The following is a 27,014-nucleotide window of genomic DNA, read 5'->3' on the forward strand; positions in this document are numbered from 1 at the left end:
GGTCCCGCTGCCCCAGGCCAATGCTCTTCTCTAAGATGTGCTGAAAGCGTTAAGAGAGGTTCATTGCACTTGGATTAGTTGCAGATGAAATGGATGCTTTCTGCAGTAAAATATATAATAACAATAATTGGCTAAAATAATTGTCTGCTTTGAAGCCAAGAAACATAGTATTAGAGAATAGCAGATATTCTAATAAAGCATCTAAAACTGATTCTAAAATCATCATTTTAATCTTCAGGCAAATACCATTTAACTCAGCACTTTGTTTATCTGTTCAGGCAAAATGTCAGTCTATGGATTGCTAAATAGAATTTACATCACTTGCAATGCAGATTTTTTAATCTACATCTTTTGCCATTTGTTTTTCCATTGTTGATGTTAAACTGTAAGCATGCTTCAAAATCCTTTGCTGACATATGGAATGAAGCTTCAGTACTTGTAAACTACGTTTTCAAATATCCAAAAGCTCGGATTAGGCCTGTGCAGTTCTTAAAAGTAGGACTACTTTATTTACAGTACCAGACTTTTAAATTGCTGTACAAACTCTGAAATACTTCCTTTGTATTTACAGGTGTAGTCTGTCAGCAGCTGTGGTTAAATCCATGGTAGTGGAGCTGTGTAAGACACCATAGAAGAACTTGGGTCATTAAGTTTGTAATCACTAAGTGTGGAGGAGTTGAGAGCAGAAGAATTGTGATACTTTTCTTGACATATTTTTAGAGATTGACTGTGTGCTTGCCTAATATGCTGGGATAATGTTAAAACAGGGTAGATCAACTATTCCCATTGGCTTGGCCTCGTTGATGCAGATGAGATGAAAGCACTCTGCAGCCTCTTAACATGGTTGTGATTGCTTGTGATTCTTTCTAACAGGTGCAGTCAAATTCTTATATTTAGAGTACAGAAAAATAAGGACTTTAATATGCCTACATGAATGGTGAAGGGAGTTGAAGAAGAAAAATACCATAAAGCAGGTATTTACAATACAATCCAGAAGTGCAATTAGAGTATGAAATGCCTAAGTGTCTTGGTTTCCTTACAGTCAGGGTGCACAGAAAGAAAGATGCTCAGGATTTGTGGAGTGGTTGTGTGATTGTCGTAATTCTCAATTGCATTAGATTTAGCTTTGCTTCTCACAGTTATGTTCTATCAGCCACTGTATCTGCTTTAGTGGTTACATGTGTTCAGTCACTTTGCTCAAGATGAGTGTCCTCTCTGAAACCCTTGACTGGCTAAATCTTGTGCTTTAAGTCTCTTAGTTGTATTGTGATTTTTTACAAGATTCTTAACTAACCTCAAAATTTGTGAGGGATGCTCTTCTTACAAGGACCCACATTATGACTTTTATGCAGAGAATGCATAAAAGCATCTTCTTCATCTGAGAGGTACACTGAAAAAAGGTGGGGATGAGTGTTTGCCCTCACACTTACAAGTTGTGCATGCAGCCTTGCTGTGTCTGTCCAATAAGTGCTAGCAGCAGAAATAACTATCTTTGGGTCAGATCTGGTCCCTGGCACCAGTCTGTCTTCCTGATTTGACAGGGACTTCCCTGTGGGTTCCCCTGCATCAGTGGTGACAACACTTCTGAAATACTGGCTCTACTGAATTTCTGACCCTGATAAGAAAGACTTTATCAAACCACAGGAACTATTTTACTTGAAGTTCCTGTGTTTATACAGAGTTTGTTTCCTCAAATTTAAACTTTGCAAATAATTTATATAGGAATTTCAAAGTCCTCCTGATAACCTGGGTGTTAACTGGGCAGCTATTGCTGACAGATTCTGTTGCAACAACTGTAAGATATTATAAAGAGAAATTGCCCTTCTGAAGATCATCACCTCTGACATCTATACTTCAAGAAGTTTCTAGTACATATTTTATCTGGACATCTCAATCTGCCAGTTCTTCATGTTAGAAATTGGAGCACAGTGTCTAGTGGAATCTGCCCTTGCCCTGCAATCCTCCACTGAAAGGTAGAACTGGACTGTGTTATGGATTTGTACAGGAAAAGATCTTTTTGTATCCTAAACAAGACTGGGGGTTGAAAGGAAGCTCTGGGTCTAATTTATTTCAGACAGGTTCTGTATGACAGAGCTTAGTTCTTACTTTTTGATGCCAGGGGGATGCTTTCATTCTGCTTGCAGAATGTTTAAATTGAGTTGGTGTCATTTTCAGTCAGAAAAAAAGTACTCAAGTCCTAAATCTTTCCTGTTGAAATTTGGCCGCTATCTTGGCAGTGCCACATAAAGCCAGGGGAATGCATGGAAGCACTTGGCTTCAGTTTGTTTTGAAAACACAGCTTAATAAGAGGGGTCTGTAACAGGAGCATCAGCATCATGTAGCCAGAGAGAAAGGGAGGTCCAGGTTGTGCTTAATAGGACACTATGATATCTTGGCCCTCAAACTAGGAATAATTTTGGATTAACTATATATGACCTGGTAGTTGTTCTCTCCTGCATGCAGTCTTGTATTTGGTTCCCAGTTTCTCTTTCTTTTGAGTGTAGTTGATGCTATTTTTGAGTGCCTTTGTAGATTCTGAGGCAGGCCCACTATACCAACTTTTCAAGTTTGTTCCATGTGTTAGCAGAAAGACTGGGACCACATCTTGGCTATGAATTTTTTTTGCATCAGTGAAAAGGTTCTTTTCTTGTGAGAGTTGTATTGCTTGATGCAAGGATGCCTCTTCTGAAAGAGGATTGATGCTTGTCCTCCTTAATGATGGTAGTCAGTTTGGCAAAGAGCAGGCGCAATGGAAGTTTTATTCTCTGAGTTTAGTAGAAAGCTAGAAAATTTTTATTTTAATCATGACAAAGAAAACTGATCTTATGAGAATGTCATGGCTATTAGTACAATTTTGCTAGAATTACATTTAAAATCCAAAGATTTCCGGAAGATAGTCAGTGATGAACAAGGAAGTTCTGGGCAGGGATTTCAGGATTCCATGATAAAGGGAGCTGTTTAATTAAGCCTTTTTTTTTAATTATAGCTAAATGTAAAGGCATGTGTCAAGAAGGGAGAGAAACAGACCCATTGTATGAAATGGAGAATTGGTATCCAGCAAAGAAATCCATTTAAAAAGGATGCTTGAAAACCAAGGAGGCCATTTAGACAAGATGATCCCAGGACCAAAAAAAAATTGTGGAAGACTTGGAGCTCAATGCTTTGCTTACTGAACCCAAATGTAAAAGTTCTTTTTTATCGGTTTATTTCATAGAAGGAAACTTGTAGGAACTGTACTTTCTTTTATCAAGAAAGGCAAACCAAGAATTTGTTTGAAAACTGAATTTGCTTTAAATTGGAAGGAAAAGCACAGTTTAACAGTGAGTTGTTGAAACAGCTGTTGACATTAGTGAACTTTTAGTTTCCTGGTGAGTGTGGATCAAGACAAAATTTTATGTTTATTTTCTCTTAGCTAGATATGTTTTAGTCAAAATAATAGAATAGTTAAGAAAATACTCTCAGTTCAGTGTCAAAAGGGACCATTCATGCTTTCAGCCTGGTCTTTAAAAACTATGAAAATGTGCAGCAGGCTGATGTCACTCGCTCCTAATTAGAGCCTTGTTGTGCTCTATATTTGTGAGAACTGATTTTAGTATCTGCAGCTGAAGGAAGGAAACTCCTCAAATGTTAATGCATCCAAGAGTAGGGGATGTGAGCTGTAGGAGGGAAATCCGCTGCTGCCATGCCAGGTGGAGGACTGTCAGCCTTTCCCCGGCCAAACTTCCATTACAAAAGGAGGAAGGTGAAAACTTTTCTATTTTACACATCCAATTAGAATTTCGTCGTCAGATGAGTGCTCCATTAGGAGGGGGAGGGAAAAACCAAACCTAACCAATAACTGCTGTGTATGTGATACTCTGAGCTAGAAGGTGCTGCTTGCAGTGGTCTGTAGCTGGGGAACAGAGTGGGCTGCAGTACACCAACCCCAGCTGAGGGATGCACAGGTACATGTTAACCGTGTTCTCTTTCTGAATGACAAACTGCAATGTATAAATAGTTGGAATGAGGACTTCATTATAGCCATACATCTTTTATGAAGTTTCTTAAACTGGGCATGATAAATCACTTGCTGGGTTACAAGTCAGTAATGAGGGAGATAAGGGAATGCATTTTCTTTTCGTGGGCTTTAAAAAGCATCCTGGAAGTAAGGCATGCTGGAAGAGTTGAGGGGGATGCAGCACCCACATGTTGGATGCTTTTGCTTGATGTTGCTGTGAGGGAGCTGGAGAGTAGCTGGGTGCCACTGGCAGCCACTGCCTCCCACTCCTGTGTGAGACCACATTCCAGCATGGTGGGGGTTTTCTTGTTTTCTCTGTTGGGCTGTGGATGCTGGAGGGCATTAAGAGGAGAGTTCAGAGGACTGTGGGTGAGGAGTTCATGCTAAATCTGTAATAGTGGCAGGAGTTTGGGGGTAGTTGTTTTAAAAAGAAACCAGCGAATGCAGCATGGACTGCTGAAGTCATAAAGCAGATGGTGTTATGAGCCACAGGAGGGCTAAACAGTTGAACAATATCAGCTGTTTCACTCATAAATGATAATTAATATGTCTTTTTTATTACCAACTCAATTTCTGCTGCTAGCTTGGACTTTTCTGTTACTGTCAATGATGGTTGGGTTTTTTGAACGTGGCCACAGTTTGCTCAGGAGCCAGTGCCACCTGTGGGGCCCAGAAACCTTCTGCAACAGGGTGGGAATGAGCAGCTACAGAGACAGGCTCCCAAGAACAGAAAACTTACTACACTGGGATAAAGTCTCCTTTAAAGGAGTTTCTTCCCTTTCCGGCCACGTGTCAGAAACCTGTGATAGAAGGGGACTAGAAACTGAATGATGGATTTAAAAAAGCTGTAGCTTCCCCCCTCCCTCCAATTGCTGCTTGCATTTACAGGGTAAAATTAATGAAGTTAATTACATCTACTCAAAGTCTCTTGGTTGAGTGAATTACTTAGCTCCTTTAAAGTAGAGACATAATTTTCTGCAGGATCCACAGGCTTTTTTTCAGTCTTGGTTGGTTACTCTGTTTTATAGTCCCCATGATGCATGGTTGCTATCCGAAGCACTCTGGGGTGCACCTTTTAGAGTAATGCAAGATGTCAAATTCAGATTAAGGACATCTGCAATGTTCAAAGCAAAAATACTGAAATAATTATAGAAATACTAATAAAGTCCAATTTCTAACAAAGATGAAAAAGAGGATGGATCCAGAGAGTTAAAACATAAAGCAAAATAACAGGGCAAGATGCTTAGAAGGTAGGAGTATGTCATGTAATTAGCAAAGAAAACGTCTAATACACTGCTTATCTGACAGTCTTTTATTCCCTTTGATGTCATCATTTCCAAAATGCAGCATTAACCAAAGGAATTTTACATGTTAAGGTGGAAAGAAAAGAAAGAAGGCCAAAGAATATTCTGTGCAATCCAAACATTTACAAGTGATACTTTGCAGTGTATAGTATTCAAGATTAGGACTTCAAAGAATGTTTGGAGAGATCAAGAACACGATTGTGGGGCTTTAACTGATAATTTTACTTTAAGATTACCCAGCGTGTAAGGTTGACATCAAAGATAAGCCTAAACTTAGGGCTGGAGGCAAACTTCGGCATTCAATTCAGTTTTCACTGAATTGTAAGGTGGGAGGTTTTGTTTGTTTGTTTTTGTTTTGGTTTTGGTTTTTTTTGTTTGGTTGGTTTTTTTGGTTTGTTTTTTTTTTTAGGAAACTTTCCTGCAGATTGAATTTTAAGCTTTCTTGCTTTATGTATTTTTTGCTTTGGGGATATTTTTAAAATTAAAAATCAAATAGAAGTTTTTTGTATGTAAACACTCATCTTGTGTCTTTAATTTTTGTATAATACTCCTTTACTGCTGTGCCCTGGGCTTGCCCCAGGCCAGTACCTCCTGTGGCACCCCATGAGCAGCACCTTCCAGGCTGTCTCTGTCCTTGTGTCTCGTGACAGGCAGAACACATCATGTTTTGTGAAATGTAATTCAAAAAGACCCTGGTTTATATGGAAAATAAGGTGATATGTACATTACTAGAGCTTTCCTGAAATATTTTGGCAGTGTTTCCTGATGGCAAACTTCAGATTTTTCAGTTAAGTCTTGTGTTTCAATTTCCCATCAATAAAATTCTAATTCTTACTGCATACAAGTTCTCATTATACACAAAAGCAGTGCTAACAAATTCATTTCCCAGGAGAAAAGGCAAAAGCATCCCATATGAGATCCTGATACAAACAGTTGCCCCCACAACATAGGCAGTGCAGTAATATAGACTTAAGCGTGGCATGAAGTCTCATATGGTGGCCCACCAAACATGAAGACCATGAAGGTTTTGAACAGCCATATTATCTGGGTGTTTGGTTAGGGCTCTCTGAACACACACACTTGAAAAACCAGTTTAACAGCAGCTGAGCACAAAGTCAAGCAAGTAAGTCTGGGCAAGCATTGGGAAATCCTCCAAGGGAACAAATATTCTCAGCTGATGATACTTCTCCAGGGCATTAGGGATGTGAGGTGTCCTTTGGAGTCACATCACTGCAGGTGACATTCCTTGTGTTAATGACTGAGCCATACCAAAGGAAGTTGTACTTCCATTTCAGAAAACCTGTAACATTAACTTATTTTTGTTTGGGTTTTCCTGGGCTAAGGCTGACTGAGAGAGAAACTTGTCTTTGGTTTGGTTTGTGCAGTGTCCAGCACAAAGAGTTGCATACCCGTCAATGAGGTTCATTAAGAGCTGTTGCAGTAAGAGCAAAATGATGTCTTGACCACTTAAATTACATTTTAGTAGAATGCGTGCTCTAAAACTCCCATAAAATTCACAAACTGGGGACAAAATATTTCATATATCTATTGGTTGACCCTGAGATTAGCTCAGTTGGTTAGAGCACGGTGCAAATAACACCAAGGTTGTGGGTTTGATCCATGTATGGACCATTCACTTAAGAGTTGGACTCGAGGATCCTTGTGGATCCCTTTCAACTCAGAATATTGTGATTCTGTAATTGTACTGAATACAGGAGTGTCTAACATAGAGGGAGCACTCCTCTGAAAATGGGTAGTTTTAGAAAGAATCAAAGGATAGGTGAGTTATCATAGAGACTTGTTCTTTTTCCATTTATGTTTTGAGTAGCAATTAGTTTTACCTAAATGTTAGAGATATTACATATTCATCATCATTAATAATTTTTATTATGTTCTACTAAGAACATGGAAACCCTTTATTTTCTATTTGTTGCTGTGAAATTGTTTCAAAATTTACAGCTTCATAGATGTAGACTCTATCAGTGGTTTTTAATTGTGCATATTTATGATACTGATGTTTTACAAGATTCTGGAGCCCCTCAGGTGTCACTGTTCTCAACTGCTGATGGAAACACCTTAGCAGCAGCAAATACACTGCTGGCAAAAGGAATTGCAATGCTAAGATAAGGTTGTTTCTAATCTAAGTGCTTCTCATTTGAGAATCACAGTATGAGGAAAAAACATACTCGAGTTATCAGTCAATTGTGGCTTTTTTCTAATGTACTATATTTACAACCTCTGACAATTTGAGCTGAGAGCAGCAAAAACCTGTCCTAATTGCAAGGACTGCAAAAAAATACTTGCACTTTTTCCCCTGAATGAATGGTTATTTCTCCGGAATGAAATGCATATCTGCATTACAAAAGAAAGCAATAACAGTGCTGTGCCTTTGCTCATTAAGCGCTTGGAGAAGAGTGAACAAGTCCACATTTTTCTTCATGTGTACCTAGATTTCAGATCACATACCAGAGCATGTTCCCCAATGCCTCTAAAGGATATATTGTACATTTTGATGATACTTTTATTACCACTTTTCACTTTCAAGAATGTCTGTAAAGATTTTGGATATGCTCCTGTGTGTTAGTATGCCGAGAGGAAGCCTTTGTAATTCTGCAGTATAAGTATAGAACGTTACTCAGGATTTCATAATATGTCAGGAATTCATATCAGCACCAAATTGCTTATGATTTGAATGAGATATGTGTTACTTCTGTGAGACTGTATGTAAATAGATATGTATTTAAGCAATATTTTTTTTGCAACGTTACTGACTTAACTTGTAAAATACTGTTGTTTTTTCGTCTTAGGTCTGAGGGTAACTGTGTTACTAACTTCATCCCTCATGGTGTTGGGAGCTGGCCTCAGATGTATTCCAGTCTCAGACCTAGAAATTAGGAAGAAGTAAGTGAATTAAATTATTTTTAATATACATATTTTATTCTTTCTGCTAATATAATTTTTGCTGCTACTGCAAAGAAATGTTAGTAAAAATTTTCTGTATGAAGTTGATATGCCAAATGTTTGTTGTGTGGCCATGGGCTTACATGCTTTTTTGCTTTTTAAATGGATTTTTCTAGTCCTTCTTTTACATTGTATCTGAAGATCAGAAAGCCCTTTACAAACTTGAGTTAATTACGCCTCACCCCATCCTGCATAGTTAATATTAATCTGCTTTGCAAATAAGGAAACAGAGATTTAGAGAGGTTCAGAAATTGGCCCAAGATCACAGAGGGAGCCATGCCTCAAACCCCAAAAATATGTAATTTGTATGCAAATATTAAATAGTTAGTTCATTTTCTCATATTGGCTGTGTGGGATCGTGCCATGAGACAGATGAAATTGCGCAAAATGGCCTTTTTCATGTAGTCTCTCCCAGCGTGGATTCCAAAGTAGGCTTGTACTTTTATCTGCCGTGAAATGATTGCCTTCTGTACACATGCAGTTAAAGAGTTTGTGATAGAAACAGATTCCTTCCTAAAAATCACACAAACCAAACGATTCAATTGTCCTGTCAATGTATCCTGAACCTGGGCATCCTCAAGAAGTACAGAGTATGTTTTGTACAGCCAGGGAATGTGGATCACTTGTTATTCACTTAACTTTCTTTTTCCTCTTATGCTGAAGGAGGTAGGAGTATACACAGGCATTACTACACCTTCTTTCTTCTTTAAAAACAGCAGTAGCACTAGGTCTTTACTAGTTATGCTTGCATAATATGTAAACATGAAGAAAAGAACTTATAAATAAAAGATTTCTATGTGGATTGGGTTTTTTTCCCCCTTGAACTCTAGTCAGCTTCCAGGCGTCCTTTTATTATTTCAGCAAGTTATTTGACTTGGGGGATTTTTTGTTTTATTTTTTTTTGATTCCTCTTAGTATTGCTTACTCTGAAAATCAACTTGGAATCTTTTTAAGTTGGGAAAGAAGGTGTTTGGTGTGAAGTTGAAAGCCGATGACTGGGAGCCATGGATAAAGCAAAAGAAGAGGTTCAGAGAGAGAACCGAGAATGTAAAAAACATTGACTGTAAAACCAGCCCTGATAAGTAAACTGAGAGCAGTGTGTCAAGTAGGGGAGATGCAATTTCAGTCCTTAGGTGCTTAGTGAGCATATAAGGAAGCACCCAAGGTGCTGCTGATGTTGGTTGCCCAGTGTTGCCTATTTCAACATGGTGTTCAAGGACTCTGTGAGCAGGGGAGGCTGAACTAACCATATTGTGCTACCATTCACAGTGACCCTTTTAAGGAGAATGTACTGTTAAGATGGCCAGGGAGAGCTGTTCTCATTGTGCCCTTTTCCTTAAAATGTTAAGGGGTACTCGACATTCAGTTTGTTCATTCTCATCAATCTTGGATTAAATATCGATAGCTTTTAAATGGGCCAGATGGCTTAAATGCAATGAAATGTGGTGTCTTATGTACTTTTCATTTATGATTTATGCCAAAAGACGTGCTGCCCTAGGCTTTACCAAAACAAGGATGAGGGCTATAAGTAGCTGAGAAGATGAAAATACCCAAATGAGATTTAGATGTGATGTATCATTTGGGGAGTGGGAAAAAGAGTGTCCACAAAATCTTGATCACCTTTAAACAAAGTTTTCCAGTTTAGCTGCAGCAAGGACACCTAGGAGAACAATTAAATACATGCCTAAGGAGAAACGTTCACAGAACAACTTCTTTAACTAGGAAAGAAAAGGATTGTATAGAGTCTGATGAGTGAGATGTATAAAACATGATGTTAAAATTTATTGAAAACTATATAGGGGGAAAAAAAGAGTATGAGCAGAATCCTGATGGAAAAGGTTAATAATTTCATATATTCATGCTGTGAAAATATGCATCATCTCCAGGTGAAATTGATAAATTTGCCTACTTAGCCTACTCCCAAAAAAGAGACATTTTCAAGAATTTCGGCTCTATCTGAGGAAGTAGTTTGATCTTTTACACAGTTTGATTAAAAATCTACAGAGAATTAATTAAAGCTAACTGTGTGAAGCAAAAGGATGGTTTTCAGTGAAGTTTCTTGAGACATTGTAAATAATTGTACAGACTGTGTGATGTTTTGTCAAGTAACCTGCATTGTTTTGAGGGCTAAGGCTGAAGGCCAGTTTTCATCCGTTACTTGAAGCATGGTACCAAATAAAATAATATTTTTGAGATGAGCATTACTGCTTAATGCATTAGCCACAGCTTACTGAGCACTAAATTATGCACTTATTCTGAATATGTGTATGCATTAATACAGCATCCTGAATGTTACAGAGCCTGTCAGGTGGACAAGATTACACACAAGCTAATATCAAAGCATTTCAGAAGACAGTGTAAATGGAATCTCTTTAAATGCTTTTACATGTTTTGTAGTATGTTCCTTCAGACCTTGAGTAATTTGCAGTAATATGCTGAAGGATTTCCATGGGACAGTTATGTCAGAGTTAACATGCATAAAATTATAAGAACGTTCATGACGTTTGTAAGGTTTAGGTTGGGTTTTTTCTACTTTGTAGCTGTCTCTGAACACTAAAAAAAAAAATGTTATCAAATTGTACCTTTTCCTGAACCTTCTTCCCTTCCCTGAAGGTTACAAGAACATCACTAGTGCTTTTTGCCTGCATTTTGCTCAGTTCTTTTTGACTCCTGCTTGTCACCAGGTGAATATTTTCATTTGACTCTTTTAGAATGTGATTATTTTGTCCTGAATGTTAACATTACTAGAAGTCCATTTCTTTATATAGTAAATCAGGGTTGTTTTTTTCCCTTCACATAACACTTCATATTTACCTCATATTGTGTGTTTAGGAATAGATTTACATACATCTTAGGTCTTAAATCTAGGCAAAAAGCTCTTTGAGCTGAAATGTGTAAGAAAGAAGGAAATAAAATGATGCAATCAGCTCATAGCCATACATCTTTGGCTTTTAAACTGACCATGTGATGTAAGACTTTTTAAATGTTTTGAAAGACAGGATAATTAAAGACATGAAAGTAAAGGATGTAACATAATTTGTCACTTGTATTGAATATATTAATTAAGCAATTTAGTAGAACTGAGTGTGCTATGGACTGGTAGTGTTTGTCCTTCACATTAGGTTTCACAATGGACAAGTAGTTATTGAGGACCTTGAGTCACAACAGTGAGAGGGCTCTCCTTGGCAGTAAATACCATTAAAATGTTTGTTGGGAATCCAGCAGAATGACACAGAGAATGACAGTTGTTTATGAGAGTAGTTGGTAGATCCTGTAAAGGAGTCTTTTTGTTAATCCTACTAGGTCTTTGGATTTTAAATCTTTTTGCCTGCTCTTGGATATAATGTTAACTCTTTCTGTTACTGTATTTGAACAATTACTCTTACCACATCTTTGGTACATTTTGTTTCTATTAGCTCTAGTTGCAGCCTAGTTTGTATTTTATTCTTGTTAGACTTAGTCTTTAGTAGTTCCATGTTTTCCCTTTTTCATCCCTGCAAGCCTAAAGAATGACATGAGATCATCTCATTATTTGTCTTTTGAGATCCTAAGACTGTCATAAGCCACTATTCTTATGCATGAAAAATGCAAAGGGGCACCTCAGAAGAGGTAATTTCAGTAAAGACATGCTAGGATTCTCATATTCCCTGGCAATACTGAACACACTTCTATGCTGAAAAAAAATCGCCAAACTGGAGCATCTGTGGAGAAGAGGGATTAAAATGTTTCAGGGAATGAGAAGAGCCTTTTAGGAGAGGATAGTAGGAAAATCTGCCTGTAAGAAATAAAGACAGAGTATGATGCGTGTTTCGTGCTCCTTAATTCGCTGGGGAAGAGGAATGAAAGAGGATTTAATCTAAAGTGAGGTTCTGGGAGTAAAAAGATGAATAAACATACCTGTTTGTATATGCTGCAGCTCAGCAAGTGTAGGAGGAAAACGTTATGATGGAGCACTTGCCTGGTGCTGGTGGTGCTGGTTTGCACTTCAGCTGCAGTGCTGGGGGAAGGCCAAGCTGGGTTAATCCATGGTATCAGAAAAAGAGGTCAGTGGGGAAAAAAGGAAATAGGTCATTCACGGGTAGGTTCTCATGGGGAATACTTAATTGTATTAAGTAACTGTAACTCAACAGTTTAGCTTGTTTTTATTATTTCCACCAGCTTCATCTTATACACAGGGTTTATTTTTTGACTTCTGCTCCAAAACATTTGTTGTAGATGAGAAGTTCTGTGAGTTGTTCCTAAGCAACAACTCACAGCTTTGCTTGTTTGTTGATGGTAGTGGGAGGTGATTTAGTGTCCCTCTTATCTACCCAGTGGTCCTACCTGCCCCTGCTTGAGCTGCATGTCCTGTGGCACACCAGCAGCCACTCAGGTGGCAGCCAAATGGGCTTTTCCTTCAGCTTAAACAGCCTGGGTGAAAAAAAAAGACAAATGGTCAGTTTTGGTTATAAATGCTCTTTCCTTTTTCACCTGTGCTGGATTTTGGCTGTGGCACTGTGGTTGTCATCCACCTCCCCCAGCAACCAGGGTGGCTGCTGAATTAGCAGTTTACAGACCCTGTGTAAATTCTTAGAGTGATGAATCCAGGACATTAAAGGAAACTCTTGAAATCTCAGAAAGGGCTTGATATTGCAGCAGTTTTTAGTGGGCAGCTTCTACAAGGCCTCAGCTAGTGTAAGCCTTTGCTGGGAAGGAAGAGAATTTATATTCTCTGTGGGATATTTAGTTTCATCTCATATAATGGTAGGTGGTATCCTCAAATGTAGAACACTTTTAATTTTTTTAATCCTATTTAAAATCTTTGCCTTAATTTGTGACTCATGTTGGCTAATTTCTGTCCTTAAAGAAGAATTCATATTAATTGAATTTATACTAAAGTTGCTGCATTATAAACAAAGCACCCTCTTGCTCTTTCACTCACTTAGGAAAAATTATTCAAGAATGTTTAAATAGGTCTTGTTTATTCCATTTCTTAATTTGCTACATCTCCTGTTCACTTCTACTCTTTTACTAAAAAATCCTACTTAGGACCTCTTTTGTGCTAAGTAATCTTAATCAGTTTTCTCCCACAGCAGCCCCAGTAGCTGATTCTGGTGCACTTCCCTGATAATTTGTTTCAGTATATTTTGCCTCATTAGCCCATAATGTAATTGCCTACTTTGTGTTTACAACAATGTTGTTTACTTTGGGTCTGTTCATATTTGATGAATATGTCTTCTGTTAGTGTTGCTTTAAAGATGTCTTCTTTTAGTAATGAGTTAGTGGAGAGGGCTAGCTTTAAAAGAAAAACAAAAACCCACAACCTTTTAATAAAAAAAATTTTAAAAAAAAGGAAGCTTTGATTTTTGTGTGCCCTCATCCTTGAAACCTGGATAAAGTGAAGAAACCCTCTTCTCAGCTGTGTGACGGTTGTGATGGCTGCACAATAACATAGTCTGAGGATGTGAGTGAATTTGTCACCATACTGCCAGGGGTCTCAGTGTACTCCCCCTTCATCCCTTTGCTCTGTCGGAATGTCTGATGGAGATGTCAGGGCCTTGGCCTGAGATTGCTGCTTCCTCTCCTTCCAAATCCTTGTCTTTCTCGGCAGGCTCTCAGTAATAAGTTTTGGAGTATCTCCGGCTTTCCAAACCTTTAAATTTGAAAACAAACCACACTACTTTTCATAGCATTTATAAATGGGTTTGCTGTTTTCTTTAAGCATGGGAGAAGAGGCATGAGGCTGGGATGCGTGGTAGATCCTATGGTCCTTTCAAGTCTGGTCTCATAATGGTGTGACTGACAGTGCAGAGACCATGGTTTGTACAAGGGGTAAAATATCTGCCCAATTCCTGATGAAGATGGCTAAATGTACATTTTTAAGTTTTTCTCTTTTCTTTTTCACTCTATTGTTGGCGATAATGTACCACACAGTGACTCAGGCTTTCTTCTTGTAATAATATTTCTTACTGATGGGGGGAAAAACAGCTTTAAATTATTCCACATATCAGTGGTTGCATGCATCAAAAACAAGCTGAAAATGCTAATGGCCTCAATCCATGAATATCCAGAAGGCACAAAGCTTTTGTAGTATAAATATGTCATTTAATGAAAATATTGAAAGGAAGTGCATTTCCATGAAATTCATCTATCAGAATGTTATTTTTAATAGATGAATTCATTGCTTTACCCAGAGGTATTTTTCTTTCCAGTCTTTTTCGAGACATAGAGCCTTCTTACACTCTCTTTGGGTTATGAACAAAACAGCATCTGCGTCGGTTCTCCCCATACTTGTAGTAGTGAATTGCTGTAAAGCATGAATTTGACCTCCCTAATTCTGTCTTTGCCTTAAAAGTACTTAAAAAGGTTCCACTTAATAGAAGATTCTTTTATTGTATTTATTTTTGTGAGTCTAAAAGAAAAGCTCCATCCACTTCTAGTAACCTGATTGTGAAAAATCAGAAGTGGTTCTTGACAAATCTGGCATCAGTTCCCTCTGAGGGATAATAAATCTCCTGATGTATTATGTGAGTACGTCCATGTCTTTTCCTATGCTTTTTTCTGGGCAAGCAACTTGCATCATACATCAGTGTAGATGCTCTAGAATAGGAGGTATTTGCTTGCTTTGTTGCCCTGTAGTGACACTAAATTCAATAGCACTTGAAAAGTGCTCTGAAGTTCTCCAGTGGAAAGGTCTCTTTCATTTGCTTCCAGTAGTTCCCACAGTGAGCTAATTGCTACATAAAACTATTTGTCTTCCAAATTAGCAGGAGTTGAACGATCCACTTCTTTCAATGAGTGAAGTTGTCAGGCATGTGAAAGAAATATTAGCCATCCATTTCTGTAAAACATTAACTTCTTTATCCAGAATTGCTTTTTGCATTAATTGTTAGGATCAGCAGTTCATCTACTAAACTTTTCCGTGCTAAAAGCATGCTACAGCGCTGTCTTCGTGCAGCAGCAGACTGGCACTCTCAGTGACTTGGTTGCTCCTCACACTTTGCCCAACAGTGGCAAAACTGAATTATAATTTATTTTCATTCCTTTTGTATAGAAGTTTGAATAGCGACTAAGTGGTCAGTTCTACGGACAGCTAATGGGAGAAGCATGGTAAAAGTTTCAGGGAAAAAATCTGCACCAAAATCACATTTTTACAAGGCTCTTGAGCTCTGCTCCCTCCTAGGACCCAGAGGAAGTGGGTTTCCCAGCTGACCAGTGGTCATCATGTTTAGAGAGTCAGAGCAGCACCCTGGGGCTGACAGCCCTGCTCTTCCCATGTTGTCTGCCAAAAAAAAGGTGAAAATGCATTTTCCACACTGTTGATCAGTGTTAAAATACCAGCTTCTCCAGTCTTAGCCTTCCCAGAACAAACTCAAATTAAAACATATTGGAGCTGAGCTGTGGGGGCTTATTTTGGTGTTGTGGTTTAAATCCGTTGTGTTAAAAGTAATTTTTTGAGTAAGTAATTTTCCTCTACTGTTGCCTTTGTTTCCCCATCTGACTACAGAAACTAATGAGATTTTCTTTCGTTTAAAATTCTCTTAAGTCCAGGCATGAGACATACAGTGGTAGAAACACTAAATGTCTGGGTTTTTTACCTAGAAAAAGTGTTTATGTAACACACAGCTTTTAAATAGCTTAACAAATCCAGTACCTGATGTGACTGTGACCATGCATGCAAAGTTTCAACTCATACAGGGAGAAAAAGATAAATAAAGCTGACTGTAAATGGAAGTGCTTTCCCATCTTAACTGGATGGTATTATCATCAATCACTAAAACCTTTTTGTCTACAATCTCACTTTTTTTTCCATACCCAGTTTTCTTAGTGATATTGTAATTTCAGCATTTATAGCCTTCCATGGTTTTCTTTGTTGCTGCCTGTTAGGATATTGCAGTAGTGATAGCACGGAGTGAATAAAACAGGTATAACCAGGTTAGTTCTTAATACTAATGTAAAGTCTTCTGTCAGGGAAGTGATGAAAACCATATAATTAAAGTTATTTATAATGTGACTTGACAAAAAAATTGGAAAAGAGGTGACAATATAGTACAGTAAGTGTTTTTCTACTCTAATTTCTATTGCTGTATTTGAACTGTCCCTTGTACTATTTTTTTTGCAGTTCAGTTTAGGAACAGAAATGATCTTTATTTCATGTAAAAGGGGTATGTGTGAATATGTCTGTGTGTTTTGTTTATATATAGATAAATACATAATATAAATGTATAAGTTATCCATTACTGTGATGCTCTGGCAATGATATTTCACACTAGCATTTACTACCAGTCCTCAAATAATTTTTCTTCTTTTTTTTTTTTTTTAAAGGGCTCATGCTCAATTGCAAGTTCAAAGTTTGGTGGAGCACACAGATTCATTAGAAAAGAGATCAGATGTGCAAAAACCTTGACATTTCAAAATGAGTCCTGACCTGGCTTCTGAAATGGTTAAAACAAGATATTTTGGGTAGATGTTTACTTCCCCACTTTTGCTTTAAACCAGTCAGTCATCAATTATTGTGTAAGTTGAGGATGAATTTCTAGTGTAGTTTTTTCCAGTATTCTCTTCCATGATTGTGATTAAGAAGCCTTCTACTCTTGTATTATTTTCTGTCATTTGAACTCAATAACTTTCTACTTTTTGATACATGGAAATAATTAAATGATGATTGGATAAATAACGCATCTGAAAACAGCAGAGCTGGATAAATAACAGATGAACATTACTGTGCTACTGTAATGAGACTGAAAAATATTTTTCTATCTGGGTAAGGCTATGAGCTAAAGTTATCTTTTTAGCCCTTTTCTTAGGAAAGAGAAATCTTGTTATGCAGAATGAAACTGGAATAGTGACAGGAAAAAAAAATGCAGTGCTCTTTACACCCTTTTGGTAGCAGAAACAAGAAGAAAATTAGGGAATAACAGAAACAAACCTGTCTTGGTCTTGGAGCAATTTTTAGCGCCGATGGTGTACAAGAGGAGACTCATGGGCTGTGAGACCAAAATCTAGCACAGCGCTGATAAGATGTTGTAACAAACAGCAAAGAGCCACCAGTACTGTTGTGTTCATATTTCTCTGTCAAATGGAGAGGCTGCTACATGCATCTCCCAGAACAGCAGCTTAGTTAATGCTCTGAATTGTGTTTTGAATCTCTCATCCCTGCCTCTCTAGGGAAATGAGTTAAAGTTCTGCAGAGGAACCATGCAAATAATCTTTTTCTCAGGAAAAAGTAGCTTAATTCAAACCAGTATTGAAAAAGAGATAAAATAGGGCTTAGGCTGTTATCATATGCAGTTATTGGAGGTAGTAGTCTGTATATTGATGGCAATTTAGTCTGAAAAATAGGTTAGACTTGAAAAATTAGGCAATATGAAGATACGAGATGTTCTACCCTGGATGATAATGTCAAGCTTGGTAAATGTCAGAAATGCAGATGGAAAGACCATGGGAAAATCCATGGGAACAGACAGCACACCAGGCAGGGCAAGGCTGGAGGGACAGCAGCCAGGAGAACACCAACAGAAGAGACCTATAGAGAGACAAAATTGGCTTGCTCTTTCTAAAAAACCCCAAAAAAACCCAACAAAAAAAAGGCAGAAAGATAATACAGAATTAAAATTCTGAATTAAGGTACTACTTTCTCCCTTGGGATCTGCAAAGTAACATTAACATCTGTTTCTCCCTCAAGTATGAAGGTTGATTATAGATCTTTATTGAGATGGTAGAGTTTGATAGACAGAATCTTAATCTGAAGTACATGATAAGAGTATGTATAATTCTCACAGTCGATAAATTGCGGGTTTTTGTTTGGTGGTTTGGGGTTTTTTTGCAAAACTTTTCTTCTTCTACAAGATGAAATGCCTACATGTTATTTTCTGATGATGCAGTTTCCCAAACATACAATAACTAAACCACGATTTAAACATTAAATTTACTTTGGAGCAATATTTACTAAAATAAAATCTGTATATTTTGCAATAGTTACCTCACTTGCTACTGAAATGCAGCTGTTCCTGGGGATGTATCATAGCCATGCAAATACCCTGGAACAGTTTAGAAGAAGTTTGAGAATAACTTCCTGTAGTGACGTAAGTAGAATGAAAATACCAAAGTGCACAAGGATACCTTGGTTTGTCCAAAGTACACTGAAGAGTAATCTTAGGGGATTGATGTACTGTGTCCTCCAGAAAACTATATCAGTGTTGTTTAGATAGTGCTTTTTATTTATTTAAAACTATTTCATTTTGGTTTAGAGAGAGTGTGTGTGTGTGTCACAGTTTAACAAGCATTCAGAAGGCCTGACCATGCCTTGGTGATGTCCATCATGAAGTACATCATGAACAGTAGTAATGAAATCTGTCCACCTCAAAAAGATATGTAGGAGAGGATATTATATTGCTTCTGTCCCAACTCAGAAGAGGTTTCCTTCAGATGATATGTAATAGCTTTTTTTTCCTGTATACTTTTTATAAATTTTGTTTAAAAATTTAATTTCTAATTATCTGAGAATTGGTAGTATCCATTCCTTTGTATTGCAATCTCTCTTGTTAATTCGATAAAGACTTTGTTGGCATTTCTTTTGCATATTTGTTCCTTTGTGTGCCTGCTACACTGTATGTTGTTCAGCCATTTGTGGCTTGAAACAGTGCCTAAATGGTGGCTTATGTTTCCCTATTTTCAGGCCATAGCTTTTTATGTCTGACAACTCAAGTCTTGCAGCAATAACACTGAGTTCCTGCTATGGTTAGAAAAACACCACCCATTTGAAAATATCATCTGCCACCATTTCATTGCATATTGAATAGATCTACTTTGGAGGGTTGCAATGCCTTGTTTGACTCTCTAGCTCTTTTTTAGGCATGAAATTTTTATATAAATTCAAAAATACTGTTGCCTTTCATGGCTAATCACCTTTTGGAAAAGTCAAAGTGGAAGATTTCTGGCTGACTTCCATGTGTAGGAGAGCCTTCAGAAAGTCCTTTCTGTATGTGCTCATTGATATTAAGCCAAACTTTGCAGAGACTTCACTGCTTGGAAGTACTATCTCTGTTCTGTCACCAGCCTTATCTGTTAAATCCCAATGAGTGTGAAAAACGAGAAAAATCTGGGTTTGCTTGGCTGTTTCAACAGTATGTTGAGAATGGCCAGATTGCTGGAGAAGACGATTCTCTTGGAAACCCTAACAGCCCGGCCTCCTCATCTGTAGGCACATAAAGCTCATCTGAGTGCGTAAATAAAAATAAATAATGCAGTGAAAAAATATGCAGATTATTTTGCTGAACTGTTTCAATTTTGGATCTGCCATAACTAATTTAAATCTTCTATCGGGATTTATGCATGCAAGGGGTCAGATTTAAGATGTTTGTAATTTAAAGCTTTGCTGCTGCTACTACGCCTTTTCTACTTTTATATCCTATCATGGTGCCTTTTTGATGCAAAGAAAGTCCCTTTTGTTCCCTTTTCCTTTTCTCCTTTGAAGAGAACATTTGCTTCTCCATTTATATGAGGTAATGAGACCAGAGTAGTTCATGAGTCTTTAAATCAATCAAATTGGGCTTCTTTTAGTGTATAGAATATCCTTTTTTTTCCACAGTACTTTCATTTCTTTGTGCAGTTGCTCCATCTCCAGCACTCAATATCTCACATACCTTTTTAATTAAAAACCCCCCAAAAAGGGCAAGCAATTGTCATCCAAATGGCTGTGGCGTATTCTCTATTCCAGGCTGATTCACGGAGGGCAGCTGTTAAATGGCTTGGCGGGGCCAACCGTGATGAATGCGGCACCATTTCTTTCCACAACGTGGTTTTCTCCGGACGAACGTGCCACAGCGACAGCCATCGCCTCGCTGCTCAATTACCTGGGCTCTGCTGGCGCCTTCCTGGTGGGGCCTCTGGTGGTGCCATCTCCTAATGGGACAGCTCACCTCCTGCTGGCATCGCAGAGCAGCACCGAGCACATCAAGGACCGCATCGAGGCTGTGCTGTATGCAGGTGTGGCTTAAAAATAAATATTAAAAAAATAAGAAAATATTAAAAATGTGCATGCGTTCATGTGTGTTTGGTACTTGTGAACCAGTACCCTCTAGTGGCTGGTTTGCACAGGAACCGGCTTCCGACTGAGTGAAAATAATTAAGTGGTAATGTATTGTACAGTCAGAAGGGTTAGTTTTTTCCCCTTCTGTGTAGGAAAGATTTAAAAATAGCCTATTGTACAGGCTGACTCCAAAGGAAGTAATAGTTGTTTATATCGGCTGATCTTGGGAGAAATGTCTCCTAGGAGAGCTTACACTTTCCCTGAGCTTCCAAACTGGTTTTTGCTTATTATATTTTCATTAAAAATATGTGTCCATGACATGTTGGGTTTTTTTCTGTTGTGTCTGTAAGGATGGAAATCCAATAGTCTTTTAGCATTAAATTTCTTCCCTGCATTAAATCAGCCTTAATTTATGATTTGCATATGCCTTTCAAATGTGATTAGATTATTAGTATTTAAGAATCTAACACTGAAATTAAAATGAAATAGATTTTATTTTTAGCTAAAACCACATAATTCATATTGGTGAGCAATTTCAATGACGTGGCAACAGTTTAGTGGAAAAAAACACTGATATAAAATTCACCTGATATAACTTGGATTTTATGTCTTTGCTCTTTTTCTTGCAATGGCTTCTACATCTCTTTATGTCACTTACAAAACTCAGCAGCAAACTTTAAGGAAAATGAGTTGGTTAAGTGGCTTAGGAGCCTATGTTCTGATTCTTAAAGGATATAAATTGGTATAGCATTCAGAGCAGATCAACTCTTTACCGTGTCATGATGGTTGCACATTTGATTGGGATTTTCCCCCCCTTATGATTACAGCCTCTGAAATTCAGCGAGGAGATAACCCTAAGTGTTCCAGAAGTCTTAAAGTACATATACTGTGTAGTTTATATGGAGGTTTATGGAATTGAGTTGGCTGTTTGTGATCATTTATTCCTGGACGTTATTCTTGCAGAAATTTTGTCAAGTTAATATTCCTGTTGGGAGAGGGTCACTTTACTGTTCATTTTAAAAAAAGTGTAATAGAAGTCGAATCACTATTTCACCAAGTATTTTTGAGTAACCTACTTTTTACTGGACTCAGATGGAACAACAGTTAAATTTGGGTTTGGTTAAGCCTTGTTCACTAGTAAATATGGTGTTAGACTGTGGAAATCTCATGGCAGATGAGAACGGCTAATATGAAAGAAGGAAGAATGAAAGCAAGTCAGGTTTTGTCCTGAGGAGCAGTAGATAAGGAGAGGAAAACTCTAGCAGTTAGAGAAGGGCTTTAGCTCTACCTCTTCAGATTTTCTATGGAGTGAGAAGAATTCATCTGCCTAAAGAAAGTACTGCTTTGTGCTTGAAACCACTGGTTTGGATCTGGTAGCACTAGAAGTATTGCTTTCAGCAGCCCATTAGATTCACATTCTCTTCTGTTCTCTTTAGGGAGGTTTTCCTAAGCATTTTCTTCAGAAACAGGGATGGATCTTGCCACCAAGGTTAGGTGTGTCTTGCCTGCTCCATGTCTTAGCATGGCTCTTTATGCCTGTCTGAGCTGACAAGGGCTTCGGAACACCCCGTAGACTTGTTTGGAATCACTGATCCCAGCATGAGATGATCCTACAGCAGCTCTTCATCTTCCTAGGAAATGTGTTTTGAGGGGCATCTGCACTTTTCACTTAGTATTTGAAAGTGCTTTGAACAGAGGTGGATTCTGTGTGCTTGTGTTTGTGTCCTACAGGGTGCATCTTTTCAGGAGCTGAAACCTCTTTAGCTGTTCAGGCAATGACGAAGAGCTGTTTTGTGAATGGTGCTGGCCTGCAGTGAATCACAGTGATGATGGCAAAACCTCCAACTGGCTTAAAATTGGCAAGAGCTGTCAAAGAGGAGGTTGTGTGGAATCCCTCGTGGGATTTCTCCTGTCTTACTTCAGCCCTGTTTCCCTGGAAAGCCGAAGGCACAGGGTCCCCGCTGACTGCCTCCTCTGTGCTCTCTTGTGCCAGGTGGGCTCCAGAGGTAGAAGGAAGGCTGCCTTACGGTGGGCAACTGCCTCGTGTAATGTATAGACAGTTCTGTTCACCTGTGGGCCAAAAAATACCTGGTAGCTGTGGTAGGGTACTGTTTGTCCCTTAAATCGGCTGGTCAGAAAACTTGCCTCAAATTGACTTCCAAGATTACTAGCAAAGGTTCTGGAGAATATAGCACAACAAGGAGCTGACCCAAATATCCCACTTCCCCACTTCTTTAGCAAGTGTGGCCAGGCTTAGTATGACTTCTCATTTTGGATCCTATGGGAAAGCCAGTTTCACAGGATAAGCACACTGCATTTCTAATGGAGTTGTGTTTATGATGGAGCTTGTTGCTTTTGTGTGAGGTAGTATTAGATAAGCAGCCTTCAAATGTTAGATGATGTCTTTTAAAAGGCAGTAATGATGTGAATTGTTAAGTTGGGATCAGTAGTGTGCCAAGAGTTTTCAAATTTTCCGAGGACTTAACCTCAAACATGATTACGAAGCAATTGCTTATAAACCCATTCTGAAACTGCTCTGTTAACTCCAGTCTCTTCTGTGTTTTAATAAATTGCTCTTCCTTTATCTCAAATGCGGACTAAGAGCTCAGTTGAATTACCGCAGCCTCTTTCTGTGTCATCTGTGTCGCTGCACATTCTGGTTCACAGCTCAAATAGTACAGATATAGCAAATCAGGATTGAATTGTATTACCTGAATCGCACAAGGAAGCTTGAATTATTCTGGATTGCAGCCAGAACTCTCAGCCTTGTGCTTTCCTAAATAACAATGTAAAATCATTGTTTGTTAAAAAAATATAAAATGTGTGCATCTGTGTAAAGGGCCCTCATTCCCCCTTTACATTACAGGACAAGGTGGGGAGAAAGGTTTCTGAGTTTGAGTAGGTTTTTGTGCTATGAGTAGCCTATCTGAAGGGAAAAGATGTTCTATCAAGGAGGCTTTTGTCTCTGTTAAACCTCTTTTTTTCTTTTTTCTCTTTGGGGTTTACACAAGCAAGCAGCAGGATGTCTACTTCCTAGGCTAAGATGCAGGTATCTATCCACTTTGGCAGTCTCAAGTCACTGTGGTGTGGTACCCAGCTTTTGTAAAGCATTCCAGGTTCACTCCTCAACAAGAGATAGACAGCTGTGTTTCTGCACACTGATTTATGTCTTGCCCAATTCTGAGTACATTGCTGCATCCATTGTCCTCTTCAGAAGCCTGCTACCCCTGTGGAAGACCTTTAAGACAAGTTTTATATTGTATTTTTCTTTATCTAGTCTGAAAAAGTAAATGATGAGGGAGATAAAGGTGTAGGTTTCCTAATGAGGAAGGAATTCATCACGTAAGAAATTGAATGTGTTTGACAGTACCTGGACTTCTGATGTAGGTGTGATTCACAAAGCTAAGATGGCACTGAAGACTTCTGTTCTTCAATAGAGGGAGCTGCTTTAGTTTCCAAAGGGCATTCTGCACTTTCCTTTTGTGCATGAGGGCAGAGCTAGCTAGGCAGATTTGTTAGCCTGGAAAGTGTAACACTGGGAAATGTTGCAGAGGTGCAAGGAGGTACTACAAGGACAGTATGCTGAATTTAATAATTAAAGAAAAAAATAGAAGATGTTACTATACTGCTTCTGCTGCAGCAATTTGACTGGCAGAAATCTTGAGGCAGCACACAGATGAGGCCTCAGATGGGCACCTGTTATAAAATATTGCTGTGACTTAAAAAAATTATCATCATTTGCATTCTTCAGAAAAAGATCTAGCCTTTTCCCTTATAGCACTACAGTATAACAAAGTTAAATAATTAGTACCTTGGACAAAACTTACAAGTTTGTGTGATCACATTCTTGTTGGCTATACCTGTCTGCAGTCTGAAATCTTTCTTTAATATGTGATTAAAATGTGTGTATGCATGTACATATGTATGGCTATAAACCTGTATGCAGACCTAGAATCAGGAGAGGCAGATAAACAGCTTTTACTAAACAGCTCTGTAGTGACAAAGCATCTCATCCCTTTCTTAGTTCAGGGATGATCAGTTATGACCAGTTCTTTATTCACTGCTCATGGTTTCAGAAACAATGTACACAAAGATAGAAATGAATCTGTTTTCCAGAGAGCAGAGGAGATAAAGTGCCCTTGGCCCTCAAAACATGCAGTTAGACTAGAGAAGGAAAAGACACCACATGATTCAAAATGAATCTTTTAGTATTTGATCGTGAAGAATGGCATTGTCACATTCCCAGTATGCCTTCAAAGGAAATTTAGTGTAGACTTTTTTCCCATATACTGAATAGAAGCATTCGTTTCCTTTCCCCATCTCCAGCTGATCCATTTAGACTCTGTTATTTGTTTCCTGAATTTATTTTCTTCTGGTTTAGCAGAAGACCTGGCAAAGCGCCATGTTCATATTGATTTATTAAAAAAGAGAAGAAAAAGAAAATGAACGCAATTGAGTATCCAACTCTGCTGGAATTTATTTGTGGTGTCAGTGAACACTTCTTTGTTATAAGATCACAGGTTCTTTTAAGATAACACACTTCAGCCATACATTTTTCTCTGCAGCAGCAAAGAATATTGTTTTCAAAGGGGGTGGGAGAAATATTGGGATTGAGGACTGTGGAGAACATGATATACGTTGCAAAATGCCTGTAAAACTAATTAGACTGACTGTGGGTAGAGTTGTTTTTCCTCAGAATGTCTGCTCGTGGGACTTACTGAGTATTTTTTTTGAAGTGCTCGTCGCTTTTCAAGCTCAGTTCCAAACTTCTGCTATGAAATTTTTCAAAGATTTAGAATACTTGCTGCTGAACAAGAGGAGCATCTGCAAACAGCTGTGTTATTTCTTTTTTTTTCCCCTCTTACCTGTACTTTTTTTCTGTTCTTGAGCCATGGCTGCTCCTGCACTTTTCTCTTTATTTTCTGTTGCCACGTAAATCTGTTTGTGTCCGAACTGCTGCCTTGCTTGACCTTTCATTTGCCTTCATCATCTTGTGCAATGAGTACTTGTCATTCCATGCCCTGAGGCTTCCCCAGTCCCATCTGTTTAAAGTCTCTGGCCTGCTGGTATCTGCACTGCATTACTTCCATCGTGAGGAAATGTGCCCAAATCTTCATATTGCAGTTCTCTTTAAGGAGAAAAAGTAACAGTTTCCTTTTGCTTCCCTGTGTTCCCCATGTGTGAGCCCGGTTCTCTGCAGCTCCTAACACTGGCATGCACTGCCAGTCTCATTGATTCTCCATCCCAATTTGAAATCTTGTTTGGGGAGGGAAAAAAGAAATTCTCCTTCAAGTTACCGAGTTCTGTTGCCAGGGGCATTAAGGCACTTGTGGTGGGATTTATGTCTTGGGGGCTGGCTGGTAGCAGCAGTGTACCAAAATAAGTCTGTCGATGCTAACATCCGTTCTTGGTTTTGTTTTTCTTTGCCCTCTTGCTTAGAATTTGGAATGGTTTCCCTGATATTTTCCGCAGCGTTGGCCTACTTCCCCTCGCGCCCTCCATTCCCTCCCAGCGTCGCTGCAGCGAGTCAGCGGCTCAGCTACAGGAGAAGTTTTTGCAGACTGTTAAGGTAGGACCTCACTGGGTTCCACTTCAAAGCAGATCAGCACCTAAATAAATAAAAACAAGTGCGCTTTAATCTTCTCATGGAGCAAACAAGTTGGTTTGTAGTGCTTTTAAACAAAATAAAATTAATTATTCATGTTGAGGCATAAAAGGATGCTAACTGCTGAAAAGCAGACATTAAATTTTAAATCACTGGGTATATCTCAAGGCTTCATGCCAGAGTCCTTTAGCACCAACAATGCTTTACTCATCCTGTTATCACAGGTTTTTTTTATACAATGCTTCTTTTACAGCAGGTTATACAAGGTTGTTAACAGTGTGCTGTGAGATAGCAATTAGCAGCACTGGGCAAACCTAACTAACTAAGCTGCGTTTGTCTGTGCTTATTATATTGGAATGAATTTGGAGTTTACTTGTCATTCGAAGGATTATTCAGCCATGGGAGCAGTGAACAAACTATCTGAAATTGTGATTTCATCAATTAAATCTCATTAAGTATGTTAAAATATGAAGTGGGAATAGGAAAAATGTCTCCAAATGTGTTTCTGGACAGGTTCAAAGACTAGTTAGCTTCCTTTAAGTTCTTAGGTTTAAAAAAAGAAAGAAGTTACAAAGAAAATGACAGCTTTGCAGCTTTTTGCACTTGGGCTCTTTTGGTAAGACACAGACCTACTTCCCCCCAGTGTTTGTAAATGTCTTGTGTAATGGAAATATCATATTAAAGGAACAGCTAAAACAACTGTAATATTAATGATAGATAACTGTGAATGCCTGTGCCCTGTACATGATACTGCAAAGATGAACTTCCTGGGGCAAAGAACTGCTCCCATGGTACCGAGTGTGACTGACTTCACAGGGAGGCTTCAGACTCTTGTTGTAATTGTTTGTTGACTGATGCAGTGATAGAAGCTGAATCTGCATATAAAGGGCTGCTTGAAACTTGATGGTAATGGAGCATTAGCCATTCAATTAAAAGGTCTATTGTGGGCCATACTTTCAATAAGTGTATTTAGAGGCAGTGAAAACAACTCATCCCCTGTTGTCATTGGTTTGGTTTTTTTTTTCCTTTTCTTTTTGGAGGCTTCTTATGTCGTTTGGGGGGGTAAATAGTTGGCAAGATGCTTAATCCTGAATGTTCATCCTGGAGCACAGTGGCAGTCAGGAGATAGTGTGAGTA

At 38.4% G+C, this 27,014-nt stretch overlaps 1 protein-coding gene across 1 annotated transcript in view; it reads left to right on the plus strand.

Annotated features, from left to right (window-relative positions):
* The window catches only part of SLC49A4 (solute carrier family 49 member 4), a 69,490-nt gene that overhangs the window by 11,514 nt on the left and 30,962 nt on the right, over positions 1 to 27,014 (plus strand). The window contains exons 2-4 of the mRNA XM_027725558.2: positions 8,109 to 8,202; positions 19,961 to 20,229; positions 25,712 to 25,841. Coding sequence (XP_027581359.1) covers positions 8,109 to 8,202; positions 19,961 to 20,229; positions 25,712 to 25,841 — 493 coding nt within the window. The remainder of the gene's footprint in view (positions 1 to 8,108; positions 8,203 to 19,960; positions 20,230 to 25,711; positions 25,842 to 27,014) is intronic.

The sequence above is a fragment of the Pipra filicauda genome, unplaced genomic scaffold (assembly GCF_003945595.2).
Source record: "Pipra filicauda isolate LSUMZ 115617 unplaced genomic scaffold, ASM394559v2 scaffold10_size6260569_pilon, whole genome shotgun sequence".
Lineage (NCBI taxonomy): Eukaryota > Metazoa > Chordata > Aves > Passeriformes > Pipridae > Pipra > Pipra filicauda.